This window comes from Pseudonaja textilis, chromosome 1 (assembly GCF_049901715.1).
Source record: "Pseudonaja textilis isolate UNSWEBS1 chromosome 1, rPseTex1.2, whole genome shotgun sequence".
Classification (NCBI taxonomy): domain Eukaryota; kingdom Metazoa; phylum Chordata; class Lepidosauria; order Squamata; family Elapidae; genus Pseudonaja; species Pseudonaja textilis.
The window spans coordinates 324,156,812-324,177,984 of NC_141990.1; the positions used below are offsets into that span (position 1 = coordinate 324,156,812).

A 21,173-nucleotide genomic window follows, 5' to 3' on the forward strand; every position below is an offset into this window, starting at 1 on the left:
GCAACTGTGGAACAACTGAAAAGAAATACAAGAAGAATGCGGCTTGGATAAAAGAGGTGGGTAGTAAGAATCAAAAGAAGCTGAAAGAAAATAACTTGTAATAACAGTGGGAAATGATGGAAGAAAGGGCAAGGAAGATTAAGAGTATCTGCAAGAAGTGTCATTTGCCTGCAAGCAAGAACTGGTGGGGCAGAAAATAGACAAAAGTACTGTAATGGGGGAGGGGTGCTTGGGGAATTTAGAATTCAAACAGATAAGCACCTGTCACACAACATCCCAGAAATAACAATTGTTGATTAGAAGGACTACGAAGCCTGGATAGTGGAGGTGGAAGCATCTAGAGACAGCCCGCAAATGGAAATAGAACGACTGCGGAAAAAGCAGGCAAAGGTAGGACCAAGAGCGATAGGCACCTTGGGTGCAATCGCAAAACATCTGGAGCACCACTTGAATGCCACTGGCATTGGCAAAATCGCCAAAATGTTCCACTTCTTATCCAAGATCAAAGCTGAAGAAGCTTTTTGGATGAGAAGCAAAAGGTCTTCAAAGAAAAACAAGGAAGTCCAGGTGCCTCTTGAAAAAGCACCTTTGGGACAGCTATGACCTGGATATGTAGCTATGCATTTTGGGATGAACACCCTTCAAATGGTTGCGGGAGTATGAACGGATTTCCAAAAATGGCGCTTTAGTTTGAGGTGCAGACAACGTAAACTCATCAACAGCCTGTGCCTGTGTTGAAGGGACACAGGGAAGAAAACATCGTGCCGAAAGCACAACACAATCCTTTCAGCGATTCCAAGAAGACCCCACACCCATTTGCGCTACTCGGGTGACCCTGAGGACACAGACAAACCTCCAAGTAGCCTCAATGGCTCTCTAAAAGAATGCAAATGACCAGCTGTCTACAAGGAATATAAATCTCTTCATTCCCCACCATCCAGTCAGAGCTGAGGAAGTTTCTTGGATGAGAAGCGAAACGTCTTCAAAGAAAAACAAGGAAGTCCAGTTACCTTTTGAAAAAGCACTTTGGGAATATTGGAATAGAATCATTAAAGAAAGGATGCCCAAGGAGGAGCAAAATGAAACGTAAGACAAAAATTGACATCTTTTTAAAAATTATTTTAAATAATTAAATTGAATTGTTGAGTTGTCCTGCAGCAAATTGGCCGCAGCGAGTTGGTTGCGGCAAGTTGTCGTACATGCCCTGCAATAATACCTTTAATACTGTTTTAAAAAAAAACAAATCTACCTATCCCCAGGTCTTTGGGAAGGACTTGATAGGTGGCCAAAAATGCCACATCCAGCCTAAACATCTGGCTGGCTGTGCGACCCACCCCAATAATAGGAAAAGCAGGAGAAGGGGGAGGAAGTGGTGTTAGTGGCACAGAACCGTTTATATAAAATAAGGCAAAGAAAGAGAAGGGATTTACGGATGAAGACGCAAAAGTGAAAGAAACAAAAGAGGTCAGGGGTTAAATGCAATGAGCCATCTTGAGCCTTTTTTCAGATGGAGTCGAAAACTGGGGGATTAGAAGAGGATTGGTAAAAGACTGAAAAGGCAATGGAGCAAACTGCCTTCATCTCTTTGCAAGGGTGTTATTAAAACTTCGGCAAGATCTCTCACAGTCTGGGCACTTCTCTTAAGCCTCCTTTGCCTCCATTAGGAGAGCACCCACAGAAGATGATCTCAAAAAAAGTCAAGATGGCGGCCTGAATGGGGCTGCCATCTTGACTTTTAGGTGGATCATCCTCTGTGGATGCTCTCACGCTTTTTTAAAAAAGTGGTGATTTGCTTAACATCTGCTGCACAAAAATGTCCTAAAACAGTCATACGATGACCTGCTTTATGACTGTCACAATTTATGACCTTAACGGGCAGGCTCCATTATGGCTGTAAGTCGAGGGCTACTTGTCCCATCGAATCGGTGTTAATTCTTAGCAACCATTTAGATAGATTTTCTCCGTGATGATCCTAATCCGGTCCTTTGGGCCATCATATCCCCGTGACCGAGTTTGTCTATTTATAGATATCACCCTCTTCTTCTCTTTCCTTCTGCCTTTCCCATTATCTTCGCATCGTGTGTCCTAAGTAGGATCATTTGAGCCTGGTCCTTGGTGCCTTGAGAGGGGAATTCTGGATTGATTGGTTCAATGATCCCTGTTTGTTTGCTTGGCTGTTCACCAGATTCTCAGGCGTCTTCGGATTCATTCAGAAGCATCAATACTCTTCCTTTCCCGCTTCTTCTTTAAAGTCCAACTTTCAGTTCCAGAGAGGGTCACAGGGAATACTGTGGCTTACCCAATTCTGATGTGTACCACCTTTTAAGTAATGTGGTTTGGGTTTTTTTGCTCTTGTCTCATTTGCTGTCTTTTACTCTTTTCTTCTTGTTTATTATTGAACTGTTTTTTTCTTTTTTAGTATTATTATTTGTGAACCGATTTTTTAAAAAATTATGCTTGTATACTACCTGGCTTCCTGCCACGCTAAGAATTTATGTGAGAAAGAATTCTTTTCTCATTCCTTTGGGTGATTTTGGGCCAATCATCACAAAACAGGGAGTTCTAGCCCCACCATAGGTAGGAAACCCGGCTGGGTGACATTGGACCAATCACTAGGAGATGGTGAGTTCTAGTCCTGGTTTAGGCATGAAAGACGGCTGGGTAATTCTGGGCCAGTCAGTGTCCCTTAGCCCACTCCATGTCACCAGAGTAGTTGTTGTGGAAAAAATAGCAAGAGGAAGTATTGATTATGTTCAGCACCTTGAATTATTTTAAAATGTTAATAATGGTGAGCTAATAAATAAGCTTTTTGTAATTATTTGACTTTCTCTATATATTACATAGCACCCTACCTGATTTTAAATGAATGAATGAATGAATGAATATATAAAGCATTGTTTGGAAGGGAGGGTTGACACCCCAGGAGACTCAAGTTAGGCACCTTCCAATTCTTTTGACACTCCCAAGCCCAAAACTTTTGCCATCTGATTATCTCTTTCAATGCCTTCATGGCTGTCCTATCACAGAATGCGACCACTTGCCGCAGCCAACTCACCACGGGACAACTCAATGGTGGGACAATTCTATTTCATTATTTAAAATAAATATATATTTTTTAATTTTTGCCATTCAAAAATTCATTCTGTCCCTCCTTTGGCATCCTTTCTTTATTGATTCGGTTCCACCATATCTTTGATATCAGTGTAACTCTAGTCCCGCAGTGAGTTGTCCTGTGGCGAGTTGGCTGTGGTGAATTGTCATAGACCCATCCTATCAAGTGCTAATCTGAGGCATCTTTCTTCACCGCTGGTTCCTTGATGTTTGATCCTATCAATAAGAGTTCCTGAAATCTTTTGTGTTCTGCGATGACCAGATCCTACGGAAAAACTCAGCAAAATTCATTAAATGCATGCGATTCTGTCATTCTTCTTTTTTGATGGTTGCTTTTAGCTACCCTCAGGAGTGTATGTGTGGGCACTCATAAAACCCAGTCCCTGAATGCAATCACTCAAAAGTTTCCTTCCTTCCTTCTTTTAGTTTGAAGGAGCCCAGAGATAAATGTCTATAGCTATCAATAAAACACTGCAGAAAGAGAAAACTCTGCAGAAGCCAACATACCTAAGTTGAATCTGTGTCACTTTCGTTTTCATTGATCAATGGGGGCGTGGGGTATACTGGGGAAAGGAAAAGGAAGCTAAAATGCACTTCCTCTCTTAAATTTTAGAAATGTGCCTGGAATTCGGCAGAAAACCAAAAGGGCAAAAATAGTAAAATGGGCCCAGCCAGCTAAAAATGCAGATTGAGGTTTCTTGTGAATGCAGATCCTTGTCTCTTGCTCGCTCAGGGTTGGGTGGTCTAGGGAAGGAAGGAGGAGGGGGTTTAAAAAGGTAATGGCTGGGCTGGGCAGAGAGAGAGAGAGAGAGAGAGAGAGAAAGAGAAAGAGGTGGCAGAAAGCAGGCAGGGACGAAGGGCTCTGCATTTGGCTCAGCCCATTAAGATTGGGGGGGGGTGTCTTGCTAATCAGTAACCCCTCGCCGTTTGGCAGAATCCCTTAATATGTGGACTTTGATTGGAGGTGGGAGGGGCTCCTTACATTTGCAGACGAATGGATAGGCAGCATTGGGATTGATGAGACTCTCAATTTAGCCGGGAGGGGTAGAAAACATCCCAGCATGTAAGCCATTTAATAGCCATTTGTCTGGGGTGCAATAAGGTCTCCTGCCTTGGACAGAGGGTTGGACTAGTCAAGGGGTCTCCAACCTTGGCAACTTGAAGACTTGTGGACTTCTAGGAGTTGAAGTCCACAAGTCTTCAAGTTGCCAAGGTTGGAGACCCCTCGACTAGAGGACCTTCAAGGTCCTTCACAGCTTTATGATTCTTTTAAGAATCTCCTTTCTAGTTGATTAGTTCCCTTCCCTGTTCCCATCTTCAAAAAGATATCGAGGCTCTTAAAAAGATTGCAGAGAAGAGCAACAATGATGATTTGGTGGTCTGGAGGCTAAAGCATATGAAGAGCTGTTGCTGGAATTGGGTATGTGTAGTCTAATTAAAAGAAGGACTAGGGCTGATATGATAGCAGTCTTCCAATATTTCAGGGGCTGCCATAAAGAAGAGGGAGTCAAGCTATTCTCCAAAGCACCTGAAAGGCAGGACAAGAAGCAATGGGTGGAATCTAATCAAGGAGAGAAGCAACCTAGAACTAAGGAGATATTTCCTTGATAGTTAGAACAATTAATCGGTGGAACAATTTGCCTCCAGAAGTTGTGGATGCTCCAACACTGGAGGTTTTTAAGAAGAGATTGGACAACCATTTGTCTGAAATGGTATAGGATTTCCTGCCTGAGTAGGGGGTTGGACTAGAAGACCTCCAAGGTCCCTTCCAACTCTGTTATTCTATTCTATACCTTCCTTTTTTTCCCCCCCTATCATCTTCCCCTCTCTTTTTCACTTTGCCTTCATTTCTGTCCCTTCCCATCCTTCTTTCTTCTCTCTCTTTCTCTCCTTCTCCCATCACTCCCTTCTGTAAAGATACTTTATTTATGAGATCTCTCCATGGACTGGGACTTCAGGTAATGTTATAAAATTTCATGCGGACTTTAAAAAAAAAATCCTTTCCACTGTTTCCTGTAGCTCCCTGGTCAAAAAAAAGGACAAAAATCACGTGCAATTAAATCAATTCCATAGGTATATAAATTCTAAGAACATGTCTCAGTGCTGTGCTAAATTTAAATGTCTAATTAAAAGTGCAGGGGGGGTATAGGGAAATCAGGAAATCATATAAGCCAAAAACAAACTATGGTTACAAGGTCTGGTTATTATATACCCAAGTAATGGCACATCTGGGTTGGAGGATATGATAAAGCTAAGACAGTGGGGTCCTCGGTGCTCTCGGAGCTTGGTGGGTTTTTTTTGCAGATGTTTCATTATCAAACTAGGCAACATCGTCATTTCTGGAAAAGCTACGACTTTGCTTAAAGCTTTAAAGGGCTTTATTTAGCAGGACCCTGGGCAGATCAACAAAATTGCACCATCACTGTACAAAAGGGAGATGCTCTATTAATATCTTTAATAATGATTTTAGATAATTAAATAATAATTTAATTTTTATGATAATTTAATTTTATAAGTATCTATGTACAATAGGGAAACTTTATAAGTATCCCTAGGCATGAGAATAATCGCACATTTTGCAAAAGTGCCAAAAAACTTGAAAAAAGAAAGAAGGATGGACAAAGAAGGAAAGAAGGCAAGAAAGAGAAAGAGAGGAACAAAGAGATGAAAGAAAGAAAGAGGGAAGAGGGAGGGAGGGTGATGGAAGGAAGAAAGGAAGGGAGGAAGAAAGAGAAAGAGGAAAGGAAGGAAGGGAGATGGAGGGAGGGAGGAGGGGAATGGAAGGAGGGAGGAAGAAAAAGGAAGGAGAAAGGGAGGAGGGACAGGGAGGGAGAAAGGAAAGAGGAGGGAGAAAGAAAAAAAGGGAAAAAAGAGATCAAACTTTGAGAACAAGAGAAGGCAAGCAGGAGGTCATGAATATTGATTGATTTGAGGCTGAGGTGGGGAAAAGGAAAAACAAAACTAAAGGGAAATCGAGTGGAGGAGAAAATTGCATACTCCACCATTTTATTATAGGTTGTCACTACACACAAACACAGACTTCTGTACGCCTGTACATATTTAGACTTCCCGATTCTAGATTAACCTGGGTAGCTTGCAATTTCAAAAAGAAAAAGAAAAAAGAAAACCCATAAACTGGGGGGAAAAAAATACGTCGGGGGTAAAACCCCCTCACACCATATATAACCCAAAATCCCCGACCGAGGCTGTTTTCCACACAGGTGCTGTGCTGCACCGGATATCCAAGCTTCCCCAAAGTCGTCCCGCAGAACGGAGAGGGAGGGAAGCCTCCAGAAATAAAATAAAAAAATAAAAAAGCTCAGGCAAAATAATAATAATAATAATTTGGGGGGGGGGGCAGACCCTTCCTCAAAAAAAGAAAAGAAAAAGGGGGGAAAAAACTTTCTCATCACTACTAAACTCTTTTAGGTGAAGTCTGGGAAGGAAGGTGGGAGCCTGGAAAAGAAAAAAACAAGGGCTCGGCGATCTACACTCACCCACCCAGAGAAACACACAAACACACACATACAGGAACACCCCATATTGCACGATTCCCACGTTGCCCGATCCCGTCGCGCTTCAGCCTTCATTCATGCCCGGCGTTTTTCTCTGGGAAAGAAACCCTGGGTGGCGGGACATGCAAATGAAGGGGGTGTGGTTACGCAAATGAGGCCTTTCCGCGTTCTCTCTCTCTCTCTCTTTTTTTTTTTCAATGGCTCCCATTGTGGCGCCCTCTTTGGTCCCCATTCAAAAAGGTGACGTCAGCCGCGCGGGATTGTCCGCGGACAATGGCGCTCTTCTTGCTCCGGAGGGAGGCTGGATGGGAAAGCGATGGGAAGGAAGGGGGGGGTCTCAGAGAAAGCCCCCCCCCCGGGGGTTGGTGTCAATATCTCAGCAAGCCCGCTGAGGGCAAAATTGAAATAGCTCTGGGAACAGCTGCTGGCGGTCTCCTCGGATTTGTAATGTGGGTGGGGTTTGGGGGGGCTGAAGCCCTGGGCTTTCTCAGCCTGTCTCTTTGCCTGCTGGGACCCCACCTTCTCTTCTCCCGCTGGGGCATTTGTTTGAAACAAGCCACCCAAATGAGGACAATTCTAAAAAAAATGCCAGAGCCTTGGAGTCAATTGAGGATACTTCGCTGAAACTTTGCTCCTTTGCTAAACCCCAGAACAACCTCTCAGCTCAGGGGTCCCCAAACTTGGCAACTTTCAGACTTGTGGACTTCAACTCCCAGATTTCTCCAGTCAGCTATGCTATGCTATGCTGGCTGGAGAATTCTGGGAGTTGAAGTCCACAAGTCTTAAAAGTTGCCAAGTTTGGAGACCTCTGTCTTAGCTGCATCTACGCAACAACAACAGCAAAACAACAACAAAACAAAAATGAACTTGGAGCTAGGTTGGTGTAGTAGTTCAAGTGCAGACCTAGAAATCAGGAGCCTGTGAGTTCTAGTCCTTAGGTATGAAAGCTGGCTAGGTGACATTGAGCCAATCACCAGGAGACGATGAGTTCTAGTCCTGCCTTCGGCATGAAAGCTGGCTAGGTGACTTTGAGCCAATCACCAGGAGATGATGAGTTCTAGTCCTGCCTTAGGCATGAAAGCTGGCTAGGTGACGTTGGGCCAGTCACTTTCAGTCCAACTTACAGGTTTGTTGTTATAGGGAAAATAGGAGGATGAAGAAATGTTTAGTATGTTTGCCACCTTGAGTATTAATAAATACTCAAAAGTATTAAAGACATGATTTTTTAAAAATCTAAAAAAAAACCCCACAGAATATTGCTATAGCAATACCACTTAGACTTATATATCGCTTCGTAGTACTTTACAGTCTTCTCAAAGTGATTTGCAGAGTTAGCATATTCGTGCCCCCCACACCCAAGAGCTATCTGAGTCCTCATTTTACCAACCTCGGAAGGATGGAAGGCTGAGTCAACCTTGAGCCTGGTGAGATTTGATCTGCCAAATTGCAGGCAGTCAGGAGAAGTAGCCTGTTGTGAAGGGATGTGGGGGGATAATCTAGTCTGACCCCTTGTCCAGGGTAGAAAACTGTAACTTCAGCCATCCATCCCCAATAGTCGGTTGTCTCGCCTATGCTGAAACAGTTGCCATGAAGGATGGGCCACTAGATGCATTGATGATTTCTAGATGCAGCTTGGTGATAAACTCCAAGAAAGGGAGAGCTGAAAGGGGCTTTTGAGATTTGTATTTTATTGATAACCCACCCTTATTATTTTGATAAAGTAGACCACAACCTACTACTTGATAAGATAGAAAAATGTGGGTTAGGCAGTATCAACACCAGATGGATTTATAACTGGCTGACCAACTTCACTCAATGTGTAGTCCTCAATGGAACTGCAGCTACACGCGGGGAAGTATGCAGAGGGGCACCCCGAGGCTCTGTTTTAGGCCCAACATCTTCATCAATTATTTGGTTGAAGGGATAGATGGGGATCTCATCAAATTTGTAGATGACACCAAGCTGGCAGGAATAGTCAAGACACCAATCCAGAAGGTGAGCTTAAGATACAGAAGGAACTTGACAGACTTGAACACTGGGTGCTAACAAAATCAAAATCGTTGGTGAAAAAAGTATGGTTTTATGTTTAGGCAAGTAAAACCAAAGGGACAGGTACAGTATAGGACGTACCACCTGGCTAAATAGTAGTAACTATGAGAGGGAACTTGGAGTCCTAGTGGACAATCACTTAGATATGAGCCAGCAGTGCGTGGCAGCTGCCAAAAAAAACAACTCAGTTCTAGGCGTTAACAGAGGGATAGAATCAAGATCGTGTTAAGTATTAATACCACATTATAAATAATGCTGTGGTAAGGCCACGCTTGGAATCCTGCATCCAGTTTTGATCGCCACAATATAAAAAAGATGTTGAGACTCTAGAAAGAGTGCAGAGAAGAGCAACAAAGAGGATCAGGGGACTGGAGGATAAAATATAAAGAACGGTTGCTGGGAACAGTTACGTCTACTTTAATGAAAAGAAGGACTAGGGGTGACATGATAGCAGTATTCCCAATATCTCAGGGGTTGCCACAACGAAGAGGGAGTCAAGCTATTCTGCAAAGTACCAGAAGGCAGGATAAGCAATGGATGGAAACAATTAATCGGTGGAACAACTTGCCTCCAGAAGTTGTGGATGCTCCAACACTGGAGATTTTGAAAAAGAGGTTGGGCAACCATTTGTCTGAAATGATATAGGGTTTCTTGCCTGAGCAGGGGGTTGGACTAGAAGACCTCCAAGGTCCCTTTCCAACTGTGTTATTCTTTATTCTAATTCAAGGCAGCGAACTGTGCCTAATATTTCTTCCTCCTGTTTTCCCTACAACAACAATCCTGTGAGGTGGGTTGGGCTACAAGAGAATAACTGGCCCAAAGTCACTCAGCCAGCTTTCGTGCCTAAGGTAGAACTAGAACTCACAACCCCCCCACCCACACATTCCCACCTGAGTTCTTTTAACACCTGCAGCCAAGAAGCATCCTCTCTCTACCGATCCTAACCACAAAAGTTATTTTATTGTTAGGACTGTTTCCTGATGTCCAGCCAAAATCACTGCTAAAGTTTGATGCTTCTTTTCTCTGTGTTGTGTGAACCCAGCCCATGTTTTTAAGTACCTGGATCACTGAGGTTTTTTGGGGGTTTTTTTTCCCCCTGAAGCTGGTATGTGCGGTTAACCCAAACCGCCGAAATAAAATGATACCAATCCCTCCATTAAGGAGTGAAAATACACAGAAGGTTAAATTCATTCTCATCTGGAATTTGTGGCCAGGATAAGATTATCTGGTTTTGCATTTTGATTATGTCTGTCGAAAGACAACTCTGTTTCTGCCAACGGCCTCTTTATTCTGTTTGCTTTAGAGGGAAGTCGGACTTCAGGGAATCCGACGGCCTCCATTCGTCACTTCGTTTATATATTTTTAGCCTTAAAAAGAGCATTTTTTTAAAAAAAAGCCTCCAATGTTTAGGGGAGTTAAGAAAGAGACCCTTTAAAAAAACCTCTCCTTCTTCCCTAAAAAATTCATATTTATCTATCTACTTCATCTCACCTCCAAATGATTAAAAGCAGATTTAAAATAGAAGTTGGCGTGTGGAGGGTGGAAAAGTCTAAATTCTTAATTCGCCAACACTGACAATGCTTTGGAGGGATTGTGGGGGAAGAAGAATTGCTGATCTGACCCAATTTGCTTTTTATTTTTTTTCCCCCTATTTTCAAGTGGCCGGTTTCTTGCTCTGCCTAACTAGGAAAGCAAGCTGGGGAGAAAAAGAGGCAGGCGGGGTGACCAAGCTGAGATCTATAGTCCCCTGGAGGAACATTAATATAAATCAATGTTCCTGTGTGGTTCGAACATTCGTTTTCGATGACCCTTGCATAGAAAGGAAACTCCTAGCTTTCTTCAAACAGGATGTTCCCCTGGATTTCTTTGGAATCGGGCTGTCAAATCCAATCCGTTTTAGAACAGGCGAAAAATCCGCCTTGGCAAATCTTCACTTTGCTCCACCAAAATGGGTTTCTTTTCTTCTTCTTCTTCCTTTTAACCCTCTCTTTTTTTCTTCTTCTTCTTCCCCCCGCTGGCCCATCCATCCTAATCCAACCAATTTCATGCCTGGGAATATTCCCACTGGGCACCCCCCCCGCCCCCCACTGCGCCTCGTCCCCGTGGTTTTAATTACCAATTTTTACTCTCCTGCCACAACAAGTCCTCTCGTTCAACATGCATCTCACACCCGGCCAGACTGAAGGAAGCCCTCCAAAGCGTGTCATTTGGCTTGGCAGGTTGTTTTTTTGGGCGGGTGGGGAAGGAAATCCAAACACATCTAAGGAGCCGAGTCCTGGTTAAGTATCCCTGCCTGGGGGTCAGACAACTTTTGACATCGGTTTTGGTCGTTGATCAAAGACACGGCTTTAAAAGTGGAGCCTATCGTGCAGTAAAAGGAACCGGGGATACCTAAGAGAAATTTAAGCTGCTTAGCAGGGCCGGGAAACATCGGTGGGTCAAACAGCAATTGGTGGTGTTGGTCTCAAGGTGGTGGAGTGTGAGCTGTTGAACATAATATAGTGTCCATAAGTCATCGGGGGCAAAGCTGCACAGCATCAACGAGGCGCTTTTGGCCGGGGCGGTGGGTGCAAATTTGGGGCGCTCTGTGCACTGGTAAAATGGCAACCGTCTTGGGCCTATCCGCATTGAATATGGAGGGGACAACACAAATTTACTTTATAAATGGGAACAATGCAGTGTTGCTGAAAGGACGAAGAGCAGAATTGTGCCTGACTTTTGCTCTGTATGAATTTGGAAAGAAAAAAGGGAAGGAAAGAAGGGAGGGAGAGAGAGGGAGAGAGAGGAAGGGAGGGAGGGAAGGAAGAAGGAAGGGTAAAGAAAGGAAAGAAAAGATGGAAGGAAAAGGGAAGGAAGGCAAGGAAGGAAAGAAGGAAGGAAGGAAGGAAGAAGGGAGGATGGGAGTGAGAGAGAGGAAGGGAGGGAGGGAAGAAGGAGGGAAGGAAGGAAAGATGGAAGAGAGAAGGAAGGAGAAACAAAAAAGGAAGAAAAAGAAAAAAGTTAAATGAGGAAGAAAGGAGAGGATGGAGGGAAGGAAAAAGAAAGAAAGAAAGGAAAGAAAAAGAAGGAAGGAAGGAAGGAAGGAAGAAAGAAAGAAAGAAAGAAAGAAAGAAAGAAAGAAAGAAAGAAAGAAAGAAAGAAAGAAAGAAAGAAAGAAAGAAAGAAAGAAAAATGCAAATTGCTGGAACACTTGAGTTTTTTCAGAACTAGCCTTTTCATGTTACCTGAAAGGCACAAAATGCTTCTTTGTGTGGCAGAAACCTGGTTTGTTCTAACTGCATTTCCTCCGCTTTGTCTCTTCTGCTTTCTTTCAGCGGCCACTCCACCTAATCTGGTTGACAAACCCTGCTTAAAGCTGAAGGTTTATGTTCGACCAACAAGTAAGTAGGACCAGACGAAAGAAGGCATAAGAAATGTGAATACTTTGTTTTCCCCTCCAGGATTCAATTTTGAACCAACCTGGAGTAATGCATGAATCTGACTGTATGTTAAGTACCAACCCTCATTTTTCCCCTAGTCTTCTGCTGCACCACTCAGCTCAGAATTATCAAAAGCCATCTTTTAAAAGGATGTGGTTTAAGGGTAAATAGAAATCCTTGTTTGAAAAACAAATGCCCTTTATTTTCCCTCTAGATATAGTCTGAAGTCAGATTTACTGATAAATGGGGGAAAATACAGTGTGGCTGAAAGGACAAATGCCTTGAAAAATGAGTAAAAATAAGTGATGGCTGCAATTGGGTCTTTGTTGTATTAGCATTACAGGTAGTCCTCGACTTACAGCCACAATTGAGCTCAACTTTTCTGTGGCTAGGTGAGACAGTTGCTAAGTGAATGTTGTCCCATTTTATGTCCTTTCTTGGCATATGTGAATAACTGCAGTGGTTAAATTAGTAACACAGTTGTTAAGTGAATCTCCCCCATTGACTTGGCTTGTCAGAAGGTTGCAAAAGGTGATCCCAACACACTGCAACCGTCATAAATATGAATCGGTTGCCAAGCATCTGAATTTGGATCACGTGATCTTGGAGATGTTGGCAAAGATCGTAACTGTGAAAAACGGTCATAAGTCACTTGTGTTCAGTGCCGGCATGACTTTGAACGGTCCCTAAATGAACTGTTGTAAGTCGAGGACTATCTGTACTGATCGGGCATTACGGCCATTCATTTAGTGACCGTTCTAAGTTATGTCAGTGCTGAAAAAACGTGATCTACACTTTTAATCGCTTTAAAAAGTGATATTCCCAGCCAGTTTCTGAGAAGCAAAGTTACTTGGGGAAACCAGATTTACTTAATGACCATGGCAAAAAAAAAAAAGAGCCATAAAATGGGGTGCGGTCATGCAATAACTTTGAATGACCGCACTGCTTAATGACAAAAGGATTGAGGATTATCTATATAGAAAGACTAAAAATTCATGAGATTTCAATATTCCTGCACAGAACCCTCTTTGAACCAGGTTGGGTTAGTACACCCACTTGGGTCTGGGGGATAGCAACATTAACAGTGGTAACCACAGGGTTTCACCTGTGGGAGGCATTGCCTGGGTAGCAAGTGGGAAGACTCATCTCTGTGTCAGGGCTCCAAGTAACATACCCACAGCAGGCAAAACTCCAAGGCAAGTAGATTCCTCAAAGAATAGCTTTATTGGATATGCCAGATTGGCATATGCTGAAATGCACCTGCTGAAATGTCCTTGGTTCCCAAGAGAAAGTATTTTGTTTTGGCTACAAACCCCAGCTATCTCTACTCCCCACCCCCATCTCTCTGCTCCAGTTGTGGCAGCCCTGAATCCTCAAAATGGCCTTCGTCAAGTCAGCTTCAGGATTGACACTCTGGTCATTAAACATTCTAAGATAGACACATTTGCCTCTACAGATATGAACTTTGGATATACAGCACCGAGGAAGGGTGTTTTTTCCACCTATAAACTTTTTGAATACTACCAGAGTATGCGATGTGCATTAGAGAACTTCCTCTGGGCTCCATCTTAGTTGGCCAAGAAAGGTAGTTGGATTCACCATGAAGTTCCTTTCTGGTCTGCCAGAGGTGGACCGGATCACCTCACCGGAACCACAGGGGTGTCCAGTCTTGGCCACTTTTAAGACTTGTGGACTTCCATCTCCCATGCTGGCTGAGGAATTCTGGGAGTTGAAGTCCACAAGTCTTAAAGTGGCCAACATTGGGCAACTCCTGCCCTAGAGAAGAGGAATAAATTCAGAAACCATTTAAGGCTTCAAAGGTTAACCCAACAGCTATTCTGCAGTGTTGGTTGACTGTTCTGCATTGTTCTTGGTTTCCTCATGGTCCTTGCCAGTGGCAAGTTTTCTCTCGCTATTCTTCAAGAAAGGAGAAGTTGATCTACATTCAGAGGGAGTCTGTGCCTGCAGCTGAAGGGAGCGGTTTCCTCCAGAGAAGAATCTTAAATTCTCACTTCTAGGTAGAGGATTTTTCCCCGCCCCCTCGATTCCATCTTTTGGTGATCCAAGAGTTCAGAATTCTTATTTCAGAAATGGGATAAGATTCCTTATGACCAGAGTTGAGACCATAATAAGCAAAGCGTTGGCTAAGTGAAGTGCACCCAATTTCATGACTGTTTTTGTCACGGTTGTGAAGTGAATCATGAAGTCCTTAAGCGAATCCAGCTTCCCCCATTGACTTGGCTTGTCAGAAGTCAGCTAGGAAGGCCACAAATGACGATCAGATCACCTCAGGACTCTGCAGCCGCCATAAATACATGCCTGTTGCCAAGCAGCCAAATTCTGATCACATCACTGTGATCAGAGTTGCAAGGACCACGTTATAAGTCACTGTTTTCCAGTGGCATTGTAACGTCGAACAGTTGCTAAATGAATGGTTACAAGTCGAAGACTGCCTATATTGGAACTTAAATCAGTGACAGACTTACCGCCTGCCTTCACCCAACATGCTAGCTGGGTTTGTTTTCATGTTGATTAGGGTTTGTTCTGACTTACTGTATGGGCAAACTAGTGGTGGGATTCAAAAAATTTTTACTACCAGTTCTGTGGGCATGGCTTGGTGAGCGTGGCAGGGAAAGGATACTGAATCCCCATTCCCTCTCCCACCCCACTAACCTGCTTTCCAGTTCCGTTCTTCTATGCAGGGCCACCAAAGAAGACCCAGCCGATCAGCTGGGATTCAATGGGAGGCAGGGAATAGATGAGGTTGGCGGGGCCAGTCAGAGGTGGCATTTGCCAGTTCTCTGAACTACTCAAAATTTCCCCTACCGGTTCTCCAGAACCTGTCAGAACCTGCTGAATACCACCTCTGAGGCAAAGCCAGTTTATGGTTAGTTTATAACAGTGTAACAGAACAACAGACTTGGGAGGGACCTTGGAGGTCTTCTAGTCCAACCCCCTGCTTAAGTCATTTCAGACATATGGCTGTCCGGTCTCTTCTTGAAAACCTCCAGTGACAGAGCAGTTTATGCAGCTATACTTCAAGTGCCCCACGTACATGAAACATCCCCAATTTTGTGGGTGTTCCTCTCAGCAGGACACATGATATCATGGCCATGATGATGCTATGGCATAAATGTTATGCTATGTATGACATACTGGTGGCTTGTAATTTGCTTGTCCCAAAGGTGCTTCTTCTTAAGGGCAGCTGAACGCTGTTTGTTTTTCTTTGAAGATGTTTTCCTTCTCACCCAAGAAACTTCTTTACTTCTGAAGACAGAACTGAAGAAGATTCTTGGATGAGAAGTGAAACGTATTCCAGGAAAAAAAAAAATCTAGTGGCCTTTTGAAAAAACATCTTTGGGACAACCATGACCTGGATGACTAGGAATCTCCATAGACATTCTAATTACCTCGTTCCTTCAATTTACCCTATATTTGATTTTGGACAATATGGGAATGTATCTCTGGCACCCTTCTCTGAGCACCTCAGAGGTAGGCCTCACTCTCTCACCTTACCCAAAAACGGAAATCTTATTCTCGGCTACTAAAACATTTCAAGAATCAGTCTTTGTCTTGTCTGCGGGGGCGGGGAACGATGGCCCTTTTATGACTTTTGTGAACTTCAATTCCCAGAATTCCCAAGCCAGCCATGGAATTCTGGGAGTTGAAGTCCACAAGTCATAAAGGGAACATTGTTCCCTACCTCTGGCCTACACAGTGGGAGTTCAAAAAAAAAAGGCAAGATAGCATCCCCATCCCAGTTGTTGCTTAGTCCTGATTACCAACAATTCAAAACCTGTTTTCAAGCAGAATGGACACTGTCCCATCCTTGCACGTTTTGCCCTTGAGATTAAATTAGTGAAGGCCTTTTGACACACAGGCCCGCAAACACACACACACACACACACACACACACACACCCTTTCCGATAACTCTCACCTTTTGTTTTCTTGGCAATAGCTGAAATACTAAGCGCCAGTGTTGGCTCAAGTGGCGTGCAGATTTCCACCAAATTATTATTTGATTCTAGGTTGGGGTGAAGACAAATCCATGAAAAGGAGAGAAAAAAAAAACTTAGATGAACCCCGGGCAGTTTGGAATACCCGCTGACTTCATTGTTGGGATCAAGGAGTGGGGAAAGAAAGCCAATTATTTCATTTAAAATGTTACAAACAGCAACAACCTTCTGCTTTTTCTGAACAGGTGGTATTTTAAAAAGAATCAAATCATGCAGCTGTTTGGGGAAAAAAGAAAACACAAATTAATAATTTTCTCCTGTTAACATGTAATTAATGTTTGGTCACAGTTCTTCCCAGGGAGTGTGCAAATAGTCAGAAATGACAGAATTGGGAAAGAGATTGTGGGGTGGGGGTGGAGTTGGTGATGTTTCCTTTCTCTCTATGTGCATGTTTGTGTGTCTGTGTGATTTTAATTGGCTTTAAAACAAAACAAGGACTTTTTAAAAAATATGAAAGAAACCCTCGGGTTATTTTGTTGAGGTTTTTTTTCCCCTCATGAAGCATGAAGTTTTTGTAGTGGCTTTCCACAAGGGTTAGGACAGGTATCCTATGGCTGTTTCTCTTTCTTTCTTTCTTTCTTTCTTTCTTTCTTTCTTTCTTTCTTTCTTTCTTTCTTTCTTTCTTTCTTTCTTTCTTTCTTTCTTCCTTCCTTCCTTCCTTCCTTCCTTCCTTCCTTCCTTCCTTCCTTCCTTCCATCTTTCATTGCTTTCTTTGCTTCTTTCTTTTTTCTTTCTCTCATTTCTCTCTACTTTCCTTTTCTTTCTTTTTCTTTTCTTCTTTTCTTTCTTTTTCTCCTTTCTTTGTTTCTTTTTTTCTCTCTTTCTTTTTCTCTCTCTCTTCTTTCTCTTTCTCTTTTCCTTCCTTTCTTCCTTCTCTCCCTCCTTCTTATTCAGGATTTCAAGGGGACAGAGGTAACTAGAAGCCAAGCGCCTGAGAGTTCTAGTCCTGCCTTAGGTGCAAAAGCCAAGAAAGTGAGTTTGGGCCAGTACTTCTCTCTCAACCCTCAGAAGAAGAAAGCCAGGACAACCTTCCCCCCACCCCCACAAAAAAAATATGTGTCTGATAAAACGACAGCAAATTGTCCAGGTGCAGATGGGCAAAAAGAAGAAAAGCTAGTCCCATAGAATTGGAGGAATTCGAAGCTGGTGCCAAGATGGATTTGCATCTCCAATTTTTTATTTTTTTTTTGCTCCGTTCCTCTTCTCCCTCTCCCCCCACCCCCAGATCTCTCTTCCAGGCTGTGAGTCTGCCAAAACCACCCTTAATCTAGTAATAAACTTAAGAGGAGCCGAGCTGAGGGAATGGCGTTAAAACGGCTTCGGCTGTAATTTAGCGGATTCCCTCGAAGACATTTTTGCATCGCTGGCTGATTAGGCGTCTTTTGGAAACAGGATTATTGGATCGCTATGAAACAATTGCTCTCTGACCTTCCAAGCGTCGGTGCTGACTGCCAGCCAAGGCCGGGGAGGACATAACAAAACCTAACCTAAACAGGCACCCTCCCCGGAGATGTCCTGTTGTTACAAGTTGGCTGGCAGATCTTGAAGTTGGCTCTGTGCCATCGTGCGAAAATTGCCGCCCGCATATTTTGAAACTGAGTCTCCGTTGGGGGCCAGTGGGGTGGAAATTGGGAGCTTCTGATCTTGGAAAAAGCAGCTTGTTCGCCAGCCTGTTTTGACCCTGGACCGTTCTGCTCTCCCCGATCCAGCCGCGCAGACTGGATGGCATCGAAGTGTCCCAGAGGGCAGGGCGATAGAGAAGGCAGCCAGTTTACTGAAGCGTGCCGTTGATTTGAATGTTCTAATTTCAGGATTTTATTTTGTTTTTCCTGTTAGGGTCCATGAAACTATGCATACAGGTGGTGGTCCTCGACTTATGGCCACAATGGGGATCAGAATTTCTGTTGCTAAGCATATCCTGCGTGGGACTTAGCAATGGCCTCTCCTTGCCCACTTTACAAGCAATATATCAATATAGGTATATAGGTATAGAGAGAGAGAGAGAAGAGAGAGAGAGAGAAGACAGGCAGGCAGATGAGAGGGAGGGAAAGAGAGAGAGGCGATAAATAGAAAGATAGATAGATAGATAGATAGATAGATAGATAGATAGATAGATAGATAGATAGATAGATTATTACAGGTAGTCCTTAATTTACAACCAGAATTAGGACCAGAATTTGCTAAGCAAGGCAATTGTTAAATCAATCATGCCTAATTTTTTTTTGCCATGGTTATTAAGAAAATCACAGCAGTTAAGTGAATCACATACAGGTAGTCCTCGACTTACAATCATAATTGAGCCCAACATTTCTGTTGCTAAGTGAGGCATTTGTTAAATGAGTTTTGCTCCATTTTACGAGCTTTCTTGCCAGGTTAAGTGGTTAAGTGAATCACTGCAGATCGTTAAGTTAGTGACAAGGTTGTTAAGTGAATCTGGCTTCCCCATTAATTTTTTTTCTTGTCAGATGGTCACAAAAGGGGATCACAGGATCCCGGGACAAAGCAATGGTCATAAATATGAACCAGTTGTCAAGTGTCCGAATTTTGATCACATGATTATGGAGATGCTGCAAGGTTTGTAATTGTGGAAAACGGTCATGCATCACTGTTTTCAGTGCTGTTGTAACTCTGAACAGTCACTAAATGAACTGTTGTAAATTGAGGACTACTTGTAGTCATTAAGCAAATCCATCCTCCCCCATTGACGTTGCATGTCAGAGGCCACTGAGAAGGTCGCCAATGCCACACAAACCCAACCCACTCCGGTCCAGGGAAAAATCTCTCTCCGCAGAACCAGTCTCTGGTGCCCAAAAATTTGGGGGCTGCTGGTATAGGGTCTCCTGCCTGAGCAGGGGGTTGGACTAGAAGACCTCCAAGGTCCCTTCCAACTCTGTGATTCTACCCATTTTGGTGGGAGTGTCAGCGTTTTTTTCGTTGACGGTCCCTTGATTCATGCGTTGCTTTCTTACTTGATTGTGAGAGTGACTTGAGTATTGCTTTCTGACTGATTGTGGAGAGTGCAACCACGAACACCAAACAGCAGCCAGAAGATACGATGGAAACTCTTTAATCTCACGGGCAGACTCAACTATAGTTTCATCTGGGAAATTGTGAGTAGACTAAGCTAAATCCGAAAACATTAGGGAATTCCTGAAAGCTTGGCATTGGGACAAATCAGCCATCAATAGACGCATAGAGATAAGCTATATTTACAAACCATTCAAAGGAGACAATAAAAAGGCTTAGAAGGAAACGAAACAGACCATAGACACATCCTCTTCAGCAGCCAACACCCAGATAAGCAGGGATTAACACCAGACAAACAATCAAACAGGAGACAATACTCCAATCAAGGAATTACCAAGGAGAAAAACCACACACCCCACAAAAACCAGCAGGGCAAGCTACTGTATATAAACAGGGAGCAAGCCCCATACTCAACTGGCACTGATGATGTTACCTAGGTGAGTAATGAGACGTGCTGGCTGGGGAATTCTGGGAGTTGAAGTCCAGTTATTCAGTCAAATGTGAATGATTGGGATGTGATGATTGTTCTATGCTTGGTAGACACGCGTTATGTTTTCCCATTGTGCTTTTTGCTCTTTTGCCCTTGGTTGCTTGTTAAAACCATCTGCCTCTTTCTATCCATCACGCCAAGTAACAGGGGCACAAGAGATCTTGAGGGATGGAAAAGGAAGTGTCAACCCTGAAATGAACCTGGCTGAGGCCACCTTGGAGGCTTCAGGGTCGCCACACAACAGAGGGAGGGGGAAAAAATATAGAGTTTTGAAGCCAAAATAATAACGTTTTCCTGTGGGAACCAAGGACATTATCACCAGTGGCTGGCCAGAGGAGGAGTGAAGTAACCACGCAACCGTCCAGCACCTTGATTGGACAGCGTGACCACCGACTTGCGGGGAAAGGGGAAACTTTTATCTTTTAATTAGGTAGCGGAGTGAGGATGGCAGAAAAGGCCGGACATGTCCTTCTGTAACGAGAGCTGCCGCCAATGCAGCCATGAAGCTTGAAACAATGAGCAGATACACCAGTCCGGTGAATCCAGCTATGTTTCCACATCTCACTGTGGTGTTCCTGGCCATTGGCATGTTCTTCACAGCTTTGTTTACGATTCACCAAGTATACCCGGTACATTTACAAAGAACTACTCATCTCTCTAGTAGCATCATGGGCTTTGGAGTTCTCTTCTTATTGCTGTGGGTTGGGAGCTATGTATGACAGTAGTTTGGAGCTATTTCAGGGTTCCAGCGGCCTTTCTGCAGCTCCTTTTAATTTTTTTATTGAACAGTGTGGCTAATCACAGTTTTGGACTATAATTCTAACGTGAGAATTCTAACTTCAGATCAATAAAGCTGAATCTGTGATAAAAATTATTTTAAAAAAATAGGTGAAAGCTGCGGGAACTTTCAGATAACAGATAATCATAGTTGGAAGGGACCTTGTAGGTCATCTAGTCCACACCCAAGTGGGAGACCCTACACCATTTCTGACAGAGGGCAGTCCAGTCTCTTCTTGAAGGTCTTTAGTGATGATGCTCCCACAACTTCCGAGGGCAACTTCTGTTCCATGGGTTGATTGTTCTCACTGTCAGAAAGTTTCTCTTTATTTCCAGGTTAAATTTCTCCTTGGTCAGTTTCCATCCATTATTCCTTGTCTGGCCTACAGGCGATTGACCCCTTCCTCTCTGTGGCAGCACCTCAAATATTGGAAGACTGCTATCCTGTCTCCCCTGCTCCTTCTCTTCACTAGACTAGCCATGTCCAGTTCGTGTAACCATTCTTCATATGCCTTAGTCTCCAGTCCCCTAATCACCCTGGTTGCTCTTCACTATACTTTTTCTAGAGTTTCAACATCTTTTTTATAATGTGGTGACCAAAACTGGATGCAACCAGGGTTGGGATTCTACCAGTTCGCACCTATTCACTAGAACTGGTTGTTAACGTTCTAAGCAGTTCGGAGAACCGGTTGTTAGAATAAATTACTGGCCTAATCCTGTAAGGAAGTCAGGAAGGAAACATTCTGGTGTTGCTTACAGAAACTGCC

The 21,173-nt window shown here is 43.4% G+C and overlaps 1 protein-coding gene, 1 long non-coding RNA gene and 1 pseudogene across 2 annotated transcripts in view; all 3 read left to right on the plus strand.

Moving 5' to 3' along the window:
* The window catches only part of LOC148128384 (uncharacterized), a 604,018-nt gene that overhangs the window by 554,235 nt on the left and 28,610 nt on the right, over nt 1-21,173 (plus strand). The gene's annotated exons all lie outside the window — the stretch shown is intronic.
* EFNA2 (ephrin A2) overlaps nt 1-21,173 on the plus strand; it is a 272,818-nt gene that overhangs the window by 250,571 nt on the left and 1,074 nt on the right. Inside the window, exon 4 of the mRNA XM_026699087.2 lies at nt 11,990-12,055. Within this exon, the coding sequence (XP_026554872.1) occupies nt 11,990-12,055 (66 nt within the window). The remainder of the gene's footprint in view (nt 1-11,989; nt 12,056-21,173) is intronic.
* On the plus strand, nt 20,115-20,372 carry LOC113435330 (dolichyl-diphosphooligosaccharide--protein glycosyltransferase subunit TMEM258 pseudogene; annotated as a pseudogene).